Source organism: Suricata suricatta, chromosome 9 (genome assembly GCF_006229205.1).
Source record: "Suricata suricatta isolate VVHF042 chromosome 9, meerkat_22Aug2017_6uvM2_HiC, whole genome shotgun sequence".
Classification (NCBI taxonomy): Eukaryota; Metazoa; Chordata; class Mammalia; order Carnivora; family Herpestidae; genus Suricata; species Suricata suricatta.
The window spans coordinates 32,221,610-32,240,519 of record NC_043708.1 but is presented as its reverse complement, the minus strand read 5'-3'; the positions used below and the strand labels follow the sequence as shown (position 1 = coordinate 32,240,519).

The 18,910-nt window shown below is 42.7% G+C and overlaps 1 protein-coding gene across 2 annotated transcripts in view; it reads right to left on the bottom strand.

Moving 5' to 3' along the window:
* RDH11 (retinol dehydrogenase 11) overlaps positions 1-11,292 on the bottom strand; it is a 17,807-nt gene extending 6,515 nt beyond the window's left edge. The window contains exons 1-7 of one of the 2 annotated variants that reach the window (XM_029950986.1): positions 11,169-11,249; positions 9,916-10,046; positions 8,596-8,714; positions 8,111-8,266; positions 6,417-6,521; positions 5,416-5,625; positions 2,117-2,306 (exon numbers count right to left, since the gene is read on the bottom strand). In XM_029950986.1, coding sequence (XP_029806846.1) covers positions 2,117-2,306; positions 5,416-5,625; positions 6,417-6,521; positions 8,111-8,266; positions 8,596-8,710 — 776 coding nt within the window. In that variant the 5' untranslated portion in view covers positions 8,711-8,714; positions 9,916-10,046; positions 11,169-11,249. Of the gene's footprint in view, positions 1-2,116; positions 2,307-5,415; positions 5,626-6,416; positions 6,522-8,110; positions 8,267-8,595; positions 8,715-9,915; positions 10,047-11,168 lie in introns of both variants that reach the window. The other variant, XM_029950985.1, reaches the window with a different exon arrangement.
* Between the last annotated feature and the right edge of the window lie 7,618 nt (positions 11,293-18,910).

Sequence of the window (18,910 nt, the reverse complement as noted above, 5' to 3'; positions counted from 1 at the left end):
CAAAAAAAGACTAAAGATAGTTGGCATATACTTGTTCTAGCAGCAGCGCCCCAGCCAGCTGACTGGCCACTCTGTTCTTTGGACCTAGGAGAATCCCCATATTTTAAAAAATTCTCTTCTTGCTTAAGTTAGCTTGAGTCTGTTTCCACTGCTTTGGAATCAGAGAACCCTAAGCTATACACATTATATGTCCATTTCTGCTGTCTCAGTTAATGTCATTATCAACCTCCTAGTAAGTCAGGCTTGACCCCCAGGTCACCAACACCTCCCAGAGCTCTCATTCAATTAGTCATCAAGAAGTAAAGATTCTGCCTCCTCAGGGCATCTCTCTCGTAATCATTCTTCACATTCTGACTGTCATTCCCCTAAATCAGGAACTTATTATCTCTCACTTGGGCTATTTATCTATTCATTAAACAAAGTCAGCAGGGATGTTTCTCTGAAGCATAGAGCAGATTATTTCTCTTTCTACTGAAACAACTACTGTGGCTCCTCTCCAAGTCTGGCATTACAGGCCTCTCATGATACATCTACCTTTCTTTCCAATTTTAACTTATTTGCAGCCCTTTATCTAAAAGTGTAAGTTATTTCCACATAATCGTGAAGAGGGAGGTAAAAACATGCTAAAATTTCAGTCTTCTGTGATGTCCGAGATTTGCTTCAAAATAATGTGAGAGGAGGGCGCCTGGGTAGAACAGTCGGTTAAGCATCCCACTTCGGTTCAGGTCATGGTCTCATGGTCCATGGGTTCGAAGCCCGTATCAGGCTCTGTACTGACAGCTCAGAGCCTGGAGCCTGCTTCACATTCTGTGTCTCCCTCTCTGCCCCTCCCCTGCTTGTGCTCTGTCTCTCTCTCTCTCTCTCAAAAATAAACAAACATTAAATAATAATAATAATAATAATAATAATTATAATGTGAGAGGAAAAAATATGGAAAGGGCTGGTGGATGGGATAGGTGAGTACTAGCCATGGCTTAGTGGTTATTAAGGCTGTATTGTGGGATTCAACATGCTATTTTATCTACTACTGTGTGTATTCAAAACCTTCTACAGTAGAAAGTTTTAAAAGTCTTCACTTGGGGCGCCTGGGTGGCTCAGTTGGTTAAGCATCTGACTTCGGCTCAGGTCATGATCTCGCTCAGGTCATGATCTCCCAGTTCGTGGTTCGAGCCCCATGTCGGGCTCTGTGCTGACAGCTCAGAGCCTGGAGCCTGCTTCGGATTCTGTGTCTCCCTCTCTCTCTGCCCCTCCCCCACTCATGCCCTGTTTCTATCTCAATAATAAATAAACATTAAAAAAAAAAAGTCTTCACTTATTCAAGAAGGAGTCCACTGGTACTATTTTAGTCCTGAAGACAATAGAAAAATACAAAATCTTTTTAATGTAAAAAAAAAAAAAAAAAAAAAGAACTAGGAGTCCAAAAAGGAACAAAGAAAACTGGATGGACATAAGAAAAAGTAGGAAGAAAAGAAATAACTAGAAAACATAATAAAAAATGGTGTAGAGAAAATCAAACCTAGAAGTACCACGAAAAGTGTGAATGGGTCAATTTCCCCCCTCTTAAAGGTAAAAACTTTAGTCAAAAGAAAGAGCTGTGGCTCAGTTAGTTAAGTGTTGACTTTGGCTCAGGTCATGGTCTCACAGTTTGTGAGTTCAAGCTCTGCATCAGGCTCTGTGATATCAGCACAGAGCCCACTTTGAATCCTCTGTCCCTCTCTCTGTACTTCCCCTACTTGTGTTCTCTTTCTCTCTATCAAAAATAAACATTAAAGAAAAGAGGAGTGCCTGAGCGGCTCAGTCGGTTAAGCATCTGACTCTTGATTTCAGCTCAGGTCATAATCTCATGGACCATGAGTTCAACCCCTACATTGGACTCTGTGCTGACTGTGTAGAGCCTGCTTGGGATTCTGTTTCCCTACCCCCCTTCTTCTCCCCCATTTGCTCTCTCTTGCAAAATAAATAAATAAATAAATAACACTCAACTGTTTAAACAAAAAAAAAGACAATAGCTTTGTTGCAAAATGTACTTTATAAGAGGAGTATAGCATACCAGACAAATCCGAATTACTTCCTTTGAGCAATGAAACCCCATCTTCAAAAACAGATATATTCCTACCTGAAATGATGCCCACTTAGACTCTCAAGACCTTCTGTTATTGCACAGTACAGGCTGGTCTGGGCTCCCTGCTTAGGGGTCTTGATGAAGAAGGAGAAAAGCCACCACATCCACTTCATGAAAATTGAGTGCCGAACTAAATCAGAGTTGACGGTACCAGGGTGTACAGAATACGTTGTAACGCCAGAGCCTAATGGGGGTGTGCCATTTGGAGAGAAGAAGACAGGACTTGATATTGCCACATGGCTGAAGAGAGCAGAGGACATGAATAAACATTTGACCCCATGAAGACTCCCTTCCCCCAACAGTATTACAAGCGTTCCTCACAGGAATTTATATCTCCCCATTTCACAGGTTAAGATCAAAGAGGTTATCAACTGTTAGGAAACAGTAGAGCCAGGACTCAACCTCTTAGCGTTACTCGACACTATTGGCTACTTCTTTCTCAAAGCTGCCTTTTTATTGGCTTTCATGACCGCACACTCCAGATTTTCCTATCCTTTCTCACTGCTTCCTTTTAGCTTCCTGGACCAGTTCATCACCCTCTACTCAAACTTCAAATGTTGGAGTTCTCATGGCTTGCTAAAATCCCTCTCTATAACCTTATGGCATGCCTATTTTTATGTACATTATACTCCTTTGAACTCTTAAGAGGCAGTGTAATGTAGTGGTTAAGAGCATGAACTTTGTGGGCAGACCGCCCAGTTTCAAATCCTAGCTTTACCACTCCTTAACTGTGTGCCCTTGAGGAAGGTCCTGATGTTATGACTCAGTTTCCTCTTAAAATGGGGAAAATCCTAATATCTGCACCTCACAAGGTTGTGTGGAGGATTAAATGAGTTCATATGTACAAGAGCCTAGAACAGTATCTCCCGTATGGTAAGTGCTAAATGACACTTATGCATGTGCTATGTCAGGTCCCCAGTTCTTTACTAGAACTTGGGACCAATTTCCATTTTTATTGATTTTAGAAAGATAATATGACACATACATTTACTGCTTATTACCTAATCTCCCTGGTACAGGTAAGATTTTGTTGCTAAATGAGCTTTGGTGTCAAGTTTCTGAAAAAGTGGAATTTTCAGGTCTTTGTGGATTTCATAATTGCAGACAAAGGACTGTGGATATACACTATTTCCAATTTGACATATACTCTAGATGACCCATAGTAATGCAGACACAGGTCCAAAACTAACTTCATACTTTTTAAGGCCAAACCTGGATCCTGCAGTGTTTCTTAACTCCAGACCAGGCAGGCACACAGAGCAGTTCTTGACAATTCTCCACGTTACCATACTCAACAAGTTTTAGGGTTTTCCCATCCTAAACATCTCTTAGGAGTGTCCATTACCCTCCATCTCTACCACTCTGGCCCAAGCTACTGTCATGAATCACCCAGACTACAGAAATCATTGCTGGACACAGCCCTGCCCCCATTTTAAAGGTTTTCCACTGCTCTTACACCAAAAGCTTTACCATAACCTCTAAGGATTCTGCCCCTGTCGACCTCACCAGTCTTAGGTCAGACTTCTCTTCCTCTTGTTTTCTACACTTTAGCCACAGTAGCCTCTCAACTTCTCAATGTTGTGCATTCTCTTCCATCTGCCTGGAATGTACCTCAAGCTCCTCAGATGCCTCACCCCACCCACTCTGTAACCCATTTAATTTCTAATCGTCTTATATAAAGGCTTAGCTTGCAACTCATTTCATCCCTGATCCCTCAGACTGAGTAAGCACTCCCCCAATCCATTATAGGTCCTTGTACTTTCCCTTTTATAGTATTTACCACAATTATAATTAAACAACAACAAAAAGGAAAGAATCCAGATGTTGTTAAGGAAATGAATAAATAAACCGAGGCACATCTATCTGATGAAATAGAACACAGCCAACAAAAGTAATGGGCTAAATCTGTATGCACAGCATGGAAAGGTCTCCAAGATACTGTGTTCGAGTTTCAGTTCCTTATGTATGACACATATAAATGCATAAAAAATGATTGGACAGGTGCACATCAAGTTGTTGACAGTGGTTCCGTCAAGGGAGAAAGAAGACTGGAGAAGTGGGGATTAAGTAAAACGTTTTTTTTTTTACTTTTAACTCCGTATTATTTGAACTTACTACAAAGAGAATTATTCATGTATTCCTAGACTAATTTTTCATGTGATAGCTGTATAAACACTTGTTAATTATCTCCCTCCCCCAGTGGATATAATCCAAATCAAGGAAGGGACTGTACTTGTATTGGGCACCGCTCCATCCCAAGCCCCAAATCAGTGCATTGAAAAGCATGGACACTGAATACCCGAGTGCTGAATGGCTGATGAATGACTCCTCTGTTACGCCCAGGTCTCCGTCACTGCCCCACAGCCATCTCTCACCGAATCCTCACATCTCTCAGGCTTCCTCACTTGTGTATCCTCTGCTTCTATAGGATCCTCAGGGCTGGGCCCAACTCTCCACCTCCGGGGCACCCTAGCTCCCTGACCACCCCTTTGGATAGCTTTCACCATCCAGTTACTCTGATCCATCCTGAGCTGATAAAGGATGTCACGCCCTGGGCATAAACTGGGGAAATGAAGTGAGCTGAGCACAGCCTCCTTTCTCTCCATCTCATAGCTGTCCACATTGTTCGATGATCCTGTTCCAACAAAGGGGCTCCTGTGTCTGATTACTTGAACCAAAATTCTGCCTGCCTCAACTCCTAAGCAACCCCAGCTGTCCATCCTGGATTACCTTTATTTTTATTGAAAATTCAGAGTAGATGGTGCTAAGGACCTCTGTGTATTTGTGATTGGAGAATCCTCTCTTCAAGCATGCATTTCTCTTACTTAATCTTTTGCTGTTGGGGAGCAACCTCCCCCACCATAGTCCTAGCACCTGTTTTATCCTAATGGTTGTATCTAGTGCCAGTTCACGTCCTTCCCCTCTATCTAGTCTCACTATGAGTAAAAAAAACGTTGCTTGCTCATAAGGCCTGACTTAATGAGGACTTTAACCTATAAAGTAGTCCCATTTTACTTATGAGGAAATAAGTCTTGAAAAGTTAAGTAGCTTGCTACAGATCACATGGCTAGTAAGTACTAAAGCTAAGCCTTATGACTCAAAGTCAGAATTCCCCCATCTCCTGCCAGCCACCTCCACTATTCAGTTGTGGGCTACTTACTAAAATAATACCCAGTTATAGTCATGGAAGCAGGTTTTATCCAGGGGATGGGCTCCAGAAAACAATGTATTTCTGTGGCTTTTTGCTACTTCCCATTGATTTATATTTCTATATTCATTTCTTCTAAGCCTACCTTTAAGCCTCCGAGCCAGTTCCTGGGTGAAGAGAATGTTGGCTAATTTGCTGTGACAGTAGGCCAGACCTGCATTGTAGAATTTCTCACCCTGCAGGTTATGGAAGTGGATCCTCCCCAGGTGATGTGCTATGGAAGACACATTCACTATCCTTGATGGGGCGGAGTCCTTCAGCCTCTCTAGCAGCAGATGGGTCAGGAGGAAGTGACCTACAAGAAAAACTAAAATTAACAGAGTTCAAGGCCAATGTCAGGGGGAAGGGAGTAGTAGTGAGTCCTGCAGAGAATTCAGGAATAAGGCTTTTTGCCTCGTTAATTCATTATCAACTACAGAACAAGCTCAGTGAGGGTTTAGGCAAATAGGACAGGCATCCTTCCATGAGGGGGATCTGGAACATGTGAATATGAAGTCTGGTCTTCTTCCAACTTTGATTAATGTCACTCTTTAAGAGCAGGAGGCCTCTGCCTGATGCTGGTCGTGAAGATCACTACAAAGAAAGCAACACAGTACCCAGTTCAACTGGGCTGTTCAAAAGTGCCCCAAAGTGAATTGAATCCAAATCACAGATCAAAAAGTAGGTGGAGCCTCGAGTGGGCCTCAAGTTTATCTCTGGGCTTTCAGGCATGACCATAGTATTCACTAATCACTTATGGGTTTTTAAAGCCCTGTGTCCAATCACACCACAAGGATAGCTCAGTCTGACCCCTAAGTTTTCCAAGGAGCACTTTAGGTTTCCTCCAGCTTTGTGATGAGACCAGATTTTTTTTTAAATTTTTTTTACACTTATTTATTTTTGAGAGAAAGAGACAGAGCATGGACAGGGGTGGGGCAGAGAGAGAAAGAGACACAGAATCTGAAGCAGGCTCCAGGCTCTGAGCTAGTGATTAGCACAGAGCTTGATGCGGGGCTCGAACCCATGAACCATGAGATCATGACCTGAGTTGAAGTCGGATGCTCAACTGACTGAGCCCCCCAGGTGCCCTGAGACCAGATTTCTTACCCAAGTGGTTGACTCCCATGTGCATCTCAAAGCCATCTGCTGTCTTAGAGTAGGGACACATCATCACTCCTGCATTGTTGATCAAAATGTGAAGATGCTTTTCCTCTGCAGGAAAGAGGAGATGTAGTGTGGAAGAAGCCAGCTACAGCAGTTACATCTAAGAAATTGCCTCACACCCAGGCTTTGAAAATGGGGATCCATGGTTTCAATCTTTCCTCCATTTACCCTTCATATGTATTTTGTATTGTTTTTCATTGTTTCAGACTTTAGTTGAATCCTACATACTTTTGCCACAGAGCAAGATTCCATCTTATACAACCAAGTGGCCTTTATGATCTTTCCAGGTAGGGAGAGTGTTCTGCCCACCTCTCTTAATAGAAAGACTTCCTAAGCTGAATGGAAAGACTCCAGGCAAGAGAAAAAAAAGGATGTTCTATATGCACCCCTGCTACTGGAGAACTCCAAAAGGCACCAAAAGAAATACAGGTTTCACCTTTTTGTTACATACGATAACTCTTCCTCATGGTTTCTCATGTGGTTTTTAATTTCTAACTATAAGCTCATATCAGCAGAAGTTGTTTACCTAGGGAGGCCAAGGTCCCTGTGTTATGAGGGGATAGGCCTACAGAGTACTCTTGGATTTGATTTTGATGTGATTCTACAGGGTGTTATGTTAATTCCTCAGCTCAAGATTCTTATACCATTTGGTGATGCAATAAATTCTCCCCCATAGATGATGCCAATTTGAGGTTCTAATATCTTGCATTTGACTCTCTAACCATCTATGTCCTAAAGAGAAGATGAGCTTTTTTTGTCACATCTTAGAGCTGGTTGCCTAGGGCTTTTTCTTTATGCCTCTTTGTCACGGACAAGATGGCTTCTCATGAATCCCAACCTTATGTGGAACCTGAGATACAGCTCCCCGGCTCTCAGGGTCCCTGTATGAGTGTTTTTTTTTAAATTTTTAATGTTTATTTTTGAGAGAGAAAGAGAGACAGAGCATGAGCAGGGGAGGGGCAGAGAGAGAGAGAAACACAGAATCTGAAGCAGACTCCAGGCTCTAAGCTGTCAGCACAGAGCCTGATGGGGGCTTGAACCCATGATCTGCGAGTTCACGACCTGAGCCAAAGTCAGACACTTAAGCAATTAAGCCTCCCAGGCACCCCCCTGTATGAGTGTTTAGACTCCAGACCCTAAAGCTCATATTGAGTTCAGATATTCCTGTGAGATTTTTGGCTTTAGTTCTTGTGCATTACTAGGACCTTTTTTTTTTTTAATGTTTACCTATTTATTTTGAAAGAGAAGAAGAGAGAATGGAGAGGAGCAGAGAGAGAGAAGGAGAGAGAGAATCCCAAGCAGGCTCCATGCTGTCAGCACAGAGCCTGATGTCCAGCTCAATCCCGTGAACTACGTACGAGATCATGACCAGAGCTGAAATCCAGAGTCAGACACTTAACTGACTGAGCCTCCCAGGTGCCTTGCATTTCTATGACTTTTTAAATTCTACTTTTGTTGTTGTTTCTGCCTCTTGAGGATTCCCCTTTGTTACTAAGGAGTCAGCTATGAATGAAAGTTTTTGATTATAAATGATCTAGTATTTCTACATATTAAAGAGGGAGAAGGACATTTTCCTTTAGCTAAGTCTGTCATGTTGATTGCAAGACCAAAAACATAATCTCTGGTTCAATACTTACCTGCTAAGAAATTGTTAGCAAAGGCTCGAATAGATTTAGTATTAGCCAAGTCCAACTCCCGCACCAACACCTGTTGGTTCCCTGTCAAGGTCTGGATCTCTTTGGCCACCAATTCCCCCTTTTGGATATCTCGGCATGCTAAATACACGCGGGCTCCTGTCAATCAACATATAAAAGAGATAAATTGTCAGTTCTGCTTTAGAGCGGACATTATAGACTTAAGAATGTTATTTTCTACTGTTGTTGTTTTTTTAATGGGAATTTTACTCCTACTTCATGACAGAGGTATCTGGTGAGCAAATCAAAAAGGAAAAATTAATAATATTCCTTAAGTGTTCATTATATGTAGAGCATTATACTACATTGAGACCAGTGAATCTGTGGGACACTTGGAAAGTTCTTGAATTCCAAGATTAGGAGCATGGTCATCCTTGTGAGGGATAAAATGGCAGTAGCAGGAGGGAATTAGAAGCAGATGAGCTTGCCTCTTTGAGCCAGCTCTTTGGCTGTCTCCTTTCCAATGCCTGTGTTGGCTCCAGTGACCACAGCCACCTTCCCAGAAAGCTGGACAGTTGATGTGCACACCCCACTAGACAGCATTTTCCTGTAGAGAGGGAAGGAGAGCTCATCAGTTCTTCATTTTCCTCATCCTGGCCAGAGGCTCCTGCAAACCCCCATGCCTTCCAACCCCAAAGCTAAGGTTCATTTTGATTCTTTCTAGTGCTGTCCCTTTATAGATTTAAGGAAGTTTGAAGAAGTTTTCTGGTCTTGCTCAAGAACAAAAGTGATTTTACTGTAATGGCAAACCTTAGAGCTGCCCCCTGCGGTACAACAACCAGATAAATATTTGATTATCAAGACACCTGACTTCAGTTTGAGCTCTTTGACAGGCTTAGGGAATCACAAGACTCAGCCTACAAAAAGCAAGAACTGGTCCACTTATGTCAGTCAGTCCACAACTGGCACTTTATGGTCTTGATATGCAGCTAATCCAACAAAAAAGTTAAAATCACAAAAGCTTGTCAACCTGGGGTGAAACACAGAAACAGGGGCACGCACACAATTAAAAATAAAACAAAGAAAAGAACTAAATTAGGGGCCCCTGGGTGGCTCAGTCAGTTAAGCTTCTGACTTCTGCTCAGGTCATGGTCTCAGTTTGTGAGTTCCAGCCCCATGTAGGGCTCTGTGCTGACAGGCTGAAGCGTGGAGCCTGCTTCAAATTCTGTATCTCCCCCTCTCTCTGTCTTTCTCAAAAGTAAAAAATAAACATTAAATTAAAAAAAAGTATTCGTTAAAAGACAAAGAGGAGCTGGTTGAGTGTCCTTGTTCCTAAGCACTATACTATCCTTCTTTTCCAAAGAAATGAATGCAAAAACAGGGATTAATAGGCCTCAGATTGTTCTTTTTCTTCCCTGCAAATCTCAAGACTCAAGTAAAGGGGCTCCTGGGTGGCTCAGTCGGTTAAGTGTCCGACTTCAGCTCAGGTCATGATCTCACTGTTCGTGGGTCGAAGCCCCGCATCGGGCTCTGTGCTGACAGCTAGCTCAGAGCCTGGAACCTGTCTTTGGATTCTGTATCTCCCTCTCTCTCTGGCCCTTCCCTCCTCGCGCTAGGTCTCTCTGTCCCTCAAAAAAAAAAAAAAAAAAAAAAAGACTCAAGTAAAAAGAATCTCTTGACCAGGAGATAAAATTTTAAAGAGCATTTCAGTCTTTTTCATTGAACTTAGGAGTTGCAAAGCACACACTCCTAGCCACTAATACTACCTGCTTAGGGTACACAGGCCGATAGGAAGCAAACTAACTCACGGTGGTCACCAAAGATTATCTATCTTCCTTCTCAGAGGTAAGCCTCCTTGTTCAGTTTCTCACATCCTTTCAGTTTTAGCTCCAGGAGCAACAACCTATCAGGACCTCCACTGAGCTCTTCTCCTTACCAACTGGAATGAAAGAGACAATCAACTATGAAAAGTCTAGTCTAGCTCCCATGACCTCACCAGGTGTTTGGGGGAAATGACCCTTGCAGTATAGTCTTCCTCAGAAAAATCTCACAGATATATGAGCAGTATTTTCAGTTCAGGTTCAACTTTTCATTGAGATTCTATCTGGGTAAGAGAAACTTGTAGTGGAAAGATAAAAAGCATTTTCATCTGAGTGGGAGCACGAGGTGTTCAGAAGGGAGATAAAACTAGAAGAGGAGCAGGTTGTTGGATGGTGACCACGCCCCCCCTCCACCCTCCACCCCACCAGAAAGGGTTGTGTCTCATTAGTCACTGGTCCACCGTCACTACTGGTGATTTACTGAGGACCAATCAGCAGACGCCTGTTGTGCAACTCTCGGTCAATTTTCGGCGGTACTCAGCCAGCCATTGGCTACTGTGTCACCAGGTCAAGAGAGTACTACCCCTCAAGCTCGGTCTCACCCCCAAACCCCAGGTTATGATTCAGATCCCCAGACAGTCGTGCTCTGAAGGCAGGATACCGCTCACGACGAAACCCTTTCGTTTCTTTCCTTAAAAAAAAAAAGGCAAATCTAACAGCAAAAAGAGAGCAAGCAATGGGTCTGCGGATATCATGATTCCCATCGAGGGACAGTTTCAGAAAGCAAAAAGTCGAATCGCTCCCTTGTACTTTAAAGGCTGGAAGCAGGAAGCCAGATAGGTGTGGTTCAAGGCGTGGGAGCTAAGAGGAAAACAGTGTTGAAGTCCACACACCATTTTAGGGTGTAAAAACCCCCAATACTGGAAACTTAAGTGTTGGAGGTAGCCTTGCACTTGGGATTCTCTGGAGCAAAAAGCAAGGGCTACGGAGACGAAAAATGGGATGGGGAAAAACAAAGTCGGGTGCTCCGGATTGCAGCCCTTCCCATCGCCCGAAGTCTCCTGTTCTCGTCCCCCCGAATCCAGGACGGCTGGACTCTCCGACCGACCGAACTCCGGGCCTCGACCTACTTGGAACCCCCCAGGGAGTTTTCCTTTTCCTTCTTTTGGAGAACGGAGCTTCGGTGAGGATTAACGTCCCCCTGAATTCTTCTCAAGAGAAGGCAATACATTTGCACAGACCTGATTTGGGGTGCAGCGATGTACAGGAAAAAGGGGAGGAGCAGGAGCAGGACCCCGATCATCTTGCGGGCTGGTTGCTGCGGCTGCACAAGTGGAGCGAGATGCCCCAGCAAGGCTTGCGGGATTGTGGCTGGTCCTCCAAGACACGCCCTGCTCTCAGTACGACAGCCCAGCAAAGCCTTCTGGGAAATGTAGTCCACAGCTTGGCCCTACGCGTACAGCTCCCAGTTGCTCAGAGAAGCTGACCCTTGCTCTGACACGCAAAACGTTCTCAATCATCTAGCCTGTAGGATCTCTAGGATCGTCCAGCTCTCCCACAGCCCTCTGGCCACCAGGGTTCTAGTGAAATCTCCCCAGTCCTCTATCATCCGGTTCCCATGTCCAGACCCTGGTTCAGTTTTCCCATAGTGAGGCAGTTAACTGCATTTTCTCCTGAAGATCAGATTAGCCTCTGGGATGTGTTCTATGGCCATTTAGACAGCAGAGGATCAATTGGAATCTGACAGTTGGTAGGGAAAGGGGGAGGTAGGAATCCTTCCTCCTTCGGGATTCCTTGTGCCAGTGGAGTGTAAGCAACCTGTCCCTGAAGACATTCCCAAGGGAATCACTTTATTGTCTATTTGAATTAAAATGCTATCATCATTTTCCTCTTGTTTGAATGTGGATTGATAATAGAACATAGTTTTCCTGGTGACTTGGCTTAGATATATTAACTCCCAGGGTAGCAACGAATTTCTCAGATTAGCCCAGTTGGTTTTGCTTATTCATGGAAATATGTAATCCTTTCTTGAATTAAAGCCATGAAAATTCTCTGAGAACAAACAGGTTCCCTGTTCAATTATTCCTTTCAGCTCTGCCATCTGAGGCCTATATGTGGTTTCCAGGAGGTAGAGGCAGAGAATGTTTTAATAAGTCAATAATTGGATAATTCACTTCCATTTGACTGAAAGACATGTTCCAAGCTCAACTTTAATCAATATGTTTTACGGAACTTGAAGAGGACATTTCCTTCACACAATACAGACTTTTCCTGATTTAACATTAGATTATTTAATGATAGATTTTTTTCATATGCTTATTATTGTGGTAGTTTATACGTGTACAGGTTTTTATACCTTTATTAAAAGACTTTCAAGTGTTTTGTTCCTTATTCATTCATTCATTCATTTGACGAGTGTTTATGGTATTCCTACAGAGTACTAGGCACTGTGCTTAGGTGTAGCAGGTAGCCAAGCAGAAATGACCTCTGCCCTCTCTGAGCTTATGGCCTATCAGGGACAAACTTCCTGATTCAGGATCACCCTGAACAAATTATGATGTGGGTTATGAGGAAAGGTTTGGGAGGTCATAGCATGAAGCCTCTTCTAATCTGGAGATCAGGAAAAGCTTCTTTGAGGAAATAACATTTGAGCTGAGGCCCGAGGGAAGGTCAGGAGTTAGTGGGCAAACATATAGGCAAGAGTGTTCTGGGCAGAGGGAAGAGCCCACCGGAGAGCTCAGAGTCTGAGAAAGCAGGGGCACCAGAACAATGGAAAGCATTGGCCTAGCTGGGGCACAGGGGCAAGAGGTAGCGCTTGAAATAGTAATAACAGCCGATGCTTCAATAGTATTTATTAAGTGCCAGCCAGGTCCTATCCAAGTGCTTTCGATAAATCAACTGTCTTAATTCCCATGATAACTGTGAGGTAGGGCTACAATTTTTCTATTTTACAGACCAGGATATTGAGGCCATAGTGGCAGAACTGGGATTCAGACTTAAGAAAGGTGTATCCAGGGTCTGTGCCCTTACCTACTAAGCCATGTTGCCCAAATATGAGGCTGGAGACCTTCTCCCCATATATATGTGCATATGCACATCCATACAAAATTTGCATGAAATTTCATTCACAGAACCCAGATTAAAAACCATTGGTTAAACCCAATAATAGAAGATGGATATGCAAATGAGAGGCTTAGAGCAGCTATGAAAGAAGGTAGAGAGGAGGGTCTTGGGCAGCACTAACATTATGGAATAGGTAGAGGAAGGTGAGTCTGAGAATGGATGGTGAAAAGGGGATAGAGAAGTTGATGAAGTATTAGACTGAGTCCAGTGAGATTAGAGAAACCACATGGTAATTTGAACAGGGACATTTTAATATAAAGAATTATAAGCCATAACAGGAGATTGGTGTAATGGGGAACTGGAAAATATAGGGGTTGTTAAACTTTTTCTGTAAAGAAAAATAAATATTTTAGGCTTTGGGAGCCTATGGTCTCTGTTGCAGCTACTCAATTCTGCTTTTGCAGTGTAAAAGCAGCCCTAAATGGTATGTAGATGAGTGAGCATGATCAAATAGAACTTATCTACAAAAACAGGCAGTGGGTTTTTAGCCTGTGGTTAGCCAATCTGAGGCTAGGAAGAAGTAAAGAGAACTCTAAAAAAGATTAGAAGAGCAATAAAAAATACTGCTTCAGGTTCTGGGTCTCCCTCTCTGCTCATACTCTCTCTCTCCCTCTCTCTCTCAAAAGTAAATAAACATTAAAAAAGAGCAATAAAATATAATAATTTAAAATTTTAATAACAGATGTAATAGAAATAATACAGTACAAATAGCCACTACTTGGGGCTGAGACAGCGCCCCCAAGGAAGAGATGCCTTCACTCCCAGACCTTGCTGGAGAAGGACAGGCACAGTGCACTAAATGGAAGAGAAGTTGCTGTGGTGCTGCACCTGTGGAATTTGCTGGAAACTGACTGTGTAGAGTGCCGGGGGAAACTGTCTACAGGGAGGCATCTCACTGAAGGAGCTCTGTTACGAAACACTGAAAAGGAAGCTGCTGGCCACTGAGTGCTGATAGAGAAGCTGTGTGCACCGCGGGAGCCGGGCTTGCTGCGGAAGCCCGTGGAGCTAGCACAGCAGAGGAAGCAAATCCCTTTCCTCCTGTGATGTCTCATCAGTGCCATCTATTGACAAAGTTTAACACCATGCCAAATAGCAAAGAAAAACCTATTTCAAGGGTCTATTTCCACTTTCACAGAGCAGGCAATCAGGATGCATTGGAGCCGAGAGGCAATAAATGAGTAACTGGCACGGGAAGGAACCTGGGGGGTGTGGTGTGCTGGAATGCATTGAAAAATTATTTCAAGAAGTAGCACTTGCAGCACCAAAAGCACGATCCAAAGAAGAACAAATTGATAAGTTGGACTTCATCAAAATGAAGAATTTCTGCTCTTTGGAAGATAATGAAAAGAAACCAAATATGGGGAGAAAATATTTGCAAATCACATGTCTGATCAAGTATTTGTAGTCAGAATGGTTTTTTTTTTTAGTCTCCAAACTCAGGATTAAGAAAATAACACAATTTTTTAAGTTGTCAAGTGATTTGAACAGATATATCACCAAAGAAGAGATGCAGATGCAAAAATGCTCAGTATCATTAGTCATTAGGGGTAAACAGAAGAAAACCACACCAGAATACCACCATGCATCTACTATAATGGCTAAAATAAAAAAATCTGACCAGACCAGTTCAGTTATTGATGAGAATGTGAAACAACGGGGATTCTCATATACTGCTTTTGAGAATGTAAAATGGTACAACCATCTTGGAAAATAGTTTGTTAATTTTTTAAAAAGTTAAATATAATTTTTAGAGTTTATTTATTTTGAGAGAGACACAGAATGCACGGAGGAGGCTCAGAGAGAGAGAGGGAGAGAGAGGGAGGGAGAGAGAATCTCAAGCAGGCCTTGCACTGCCAGTGCAGAGCTTAACACGGGGCTCAAACTCATGAACCGTGAGATCATGACCTGAATTGAAATCAAGAGTCAGATGTTCAACCGACTGAGCCACCCAGGCACCCCCCAGAATTAATATAATAAATATAATATAATATAATAAAATAAATATAATATAATATAATATAATTTAAACATACAACTATCATATGACTCTTCAGTAATTTCCCAAGAGAGATGAAAGTTTATTCATACAAAGACTTGTATGTGAATGATCATAAAAGCTTTATTTGCAATAACCCAAACCAGAAAACCATGCAAATGTCCCACCAACAGTTTGAGTGGATAAACAAAGGATGCTATACTCACATAATGAAATAGGTATTACTCAGATATAAGAAGGAGTAGCCTTCCAACACACACAACAGCCTGTGTGAATCTCCAAATAATTATGTTGAATGAGAGAAGCCAGAAAACAGAGTGAATATTGTATGATTCCATTTATATAAAATTCTAGAAAAGTGCAAAATGTGGATTATAGATTGTAGTGATAGAAAACAGATCAGTGGCTTCCTGGGGATGGGGGGAAGTGGGGAGGGGTGGGAAGGTTATACCAAGGAAAATGAGGAAGCTTTGGGGGGCGATGGACATATTCATTATTTTGACTGTGGTGCTGGTTTCATGAGTGTACACAAATGCCAAACTCACTGAAGTGTATACTTTAAACATGTGCAGATTATTTCACATCAATTATACCTCAATAAAGCTGTTAAAAATAGAAGGTATTCAAGTGTGCCACACTACTGAAAAGTTAAGCAAGATAAGAACTGAAATGTGTCCACTAGATGTAGCGTCATAGTCATCATTGGTGACATTGTGGAGAACAGTTTCAGAGAAGTTGTTGGTGGGACCCTGATTGGAGTAGACTGAGGGCTAAGTAGAAAGTAAGAAAGTAGAGACAACTCTTTCAAGCTGGAGAGGAGAGAAGAGGTTCTTATCAGAAAGGGGAGGTGGAATGGAAGGAACATTTTTAAAGAGCACAGAGGAAAAAGTTGAATGGGGAGATAGCAGATGAATGACAGAATAGGGTCCCCAAGAAAGAAGAAGAGGATGAGATGGAGAGAAATTCATCTTAGGAGGAGAGAAATATATGATGAGCATGAATTCAAATAGATTTATGAGCTTGGTAGCAGAATATAAAAGAATTTTCTTTCTGATGGTCCTAACTGTGTAGATGTGTATGTGCATGTGTGAGGAGGCCAGGACACATGCTGAAATTGAGGGGGGTAGGCAAGAAGTTTAAGAAGAGTAGTGCACATGTGAAACAATCACTGTAGAGATTCTGTTAATGGGGTTTAGGGAAATAAAAAAGGATTGGCAGTTTAGTTGGAGGCCCTGGGCCATGCGGGTGGCTATGTACTTACAATGGCATCAACATGCAGGGTGATGTGATGTTTTTTTCAAGCAGCTCTTACCAGCCAGCTGCACAAAGCAGACAGATGGATGGTTCCTCCGAATTGGGGTTTTAATGGGAAAGGATGAAATCTGGCCATATGTAGCAAAGTGGATGGGCTTTGAGAGTGTCATGCTAAGCGAAATAAGTCAGGCAGAGAAGGACAGATACCATATGTTTGCACTCATAGGTCTAACAGGAGAAACCTAACAAGGGACCATGGGAAGGGGAAGGGGGGGGGCGGAAAGAAAGTTAGGGAGAGGGAGGGAGGCAAATTGTGAAAGACTCTTGAATATTGAAAACAAACTGAGGGCTGAAGATGGAAGAAGAAAGGGGAAGGGGGGTGATGGTCATGGATGGGGACACTTGTGGGGAAGAGCACTGGGTGTTATATGGAAACCAACTTGGCAGTAAACTATTAATAAAAAAAAGAATTGAGGTTTTATTAGGTTTGTGGGGCAGAAAGATAAGAGGGCCAGGAGGCCAAGGATATTGGCAAGAGAATGACTGAAGTGAAGAGTGTGAAATCTCGACTGGATAATTTAAGGAAGTGATGACAGGAGGGGCTATAGTAGTCTGGGGCTGCTCCTGGCGCTAAGAAATGCGGTGTTGGGATCCATGCCACAAGAAAGCTAAGTGAGTAGGAGGTGCTGTAAGATAGTGGGCGGTCTGAATGTAGTATGTTAAAGGTGGATGGTTCTAGGACCCATACCGAGGGTCAGGGATGAGGGAGGGGAGGAGGTTCTTGGAGATGAGGAGATTAAGGGTCCAGGGAGCTGCTGCCTCATCTGAAGATAATGAAGTCACCTATAAACATTCGTGTTCAGAGATGAACACGAGGTCTCAGTCAGTTGAGCATCCAACTCTTGGTTTTGGCTCAGGTCATGATCCTAGATGGCGAGATTGAACCCCGAGGTGGGCTCCTCATTGAGCACGGAGCCTGCTTGGGATTCTCTCTCTCTCTCTCTCTGCCCCTTTGCCCTGCTTGTACTCAAATAAAAATTTAAAAAAAAACTTAAAAAAAAAGAGGCAGACAGAATTAAGCTGGGAGAACATAGTTTTGAAAGGCAAAAGGATTAGGAGACAGCAGTGCCCTTGGCCCTAAAGAGTTACCACACTAACTGACCAGATTAGCAGGTTAGCTCGGTTAGATTCCAGCTGAGTCAAAGGCATTACTGTGCTCTAATCCAAGTTTTATCAATCTGTTATCCTAAAGGCCCATCCTGGAAGGCAGTGGTTCTCAAAGGGATGATTTTGTCCCCCAGTGGATAGTCCGATGTCTGGAGACATTTGAGTTGTCACATGGCAGTAGTGGTGCTATTGGTATCTACTGGGGAGGTGCCACAGATTCTCCAGTATCCAGTACAGCCTCAGGAGAAGAATGACTTGGTCCAGAATATCAGTAGTGCCTGCTGTAGGTAAGGGTCACGATGCACAGGAGGAAAATCAATAAACTTACATATTAGCAGCAAACTTCTTTTCTTTTCTTTTCTTCCTTTTTTGGAAAGATAGTGTGTTTATTTCACCTTTTAAAATCAAGAAAAAAGAACAATCATTATCATTGGATAAAACAAATACAAAAATGTGCTTCCATTTTGGTGAAGTTTGGGGTAGGGGCATGGGAGGAGGCAGCAAGCTCCTCATGACTGGAAATGGAAATATCCAGGTGGCACTGCCAGAGCCCTTTCGGGAAAATGCAGGATGATTTGCAGTAGGAGGATTGGATGTCGGATTGTTTACTTGCCTACCTTCCAGAATCTGTGATTTTAAGACTAGTGGAGGTGAAAGAAAGAGAGGTTTACACTTCTTTCTCCTGTTCTAATTATTTTTTAATGTTTTTTCTTTTTTTTTGAGAGAGAGAGGGAGGGAGAGAGAGAGAATTCCAAGCAGGCTCTGCACTGTCAGCACAGATCCCCACACGGGGCTTAAACTCATGAACTGTGAGATGATGACCTGAGCTGAAATCAAGAGTCAGAATCTTAACTGACTGAGCCACCCAGGTGCGCCTCTCCTGCTCTACTTCACAAGAGGCTCATTTCTAGAGTAATCAGGACAGGGATAACCAGGCAGCCAGTGCAGTATGGCCCCACTTAAATTTGGACCAAAGGTCACATCATGGAGCAGCTTCCCAGCTTCCTAGCTTGCCATAGGAGGATGGTGTTACTTTCTGACCTGTGATTTATCAGTGGCAGGAAGAGGGCCCTGATCAGTGCTTTTTTCATCCCTGAACTTCAGATCTTCTCCGTACTGGTTCTTCTGGTGTTTTCATCCCGTTCTCTTTCTCTGGTATATATTTCTATCTGTTTCAGACTGAAATTTCCCCCAAAACAGGGACTGCTCCATGGTCCTTTGGTGTCGATTATAATGATGACATAGGTCACAATAATGACTTTGCTTATGTGGCAACACATATTTAAGAATGTCTCAATATTGATTTGAGAAATAGTTTTCTTTTATGGTATTGCAGTGATGAACAAAATTAAGCCAGTAAGGTGTTTCAAAGTCATCTGAACCTTTTTGCTCAAAAATTTAATTTAATTTTTAATAAGCCATAGGTTATAAGTTCACAAGGTA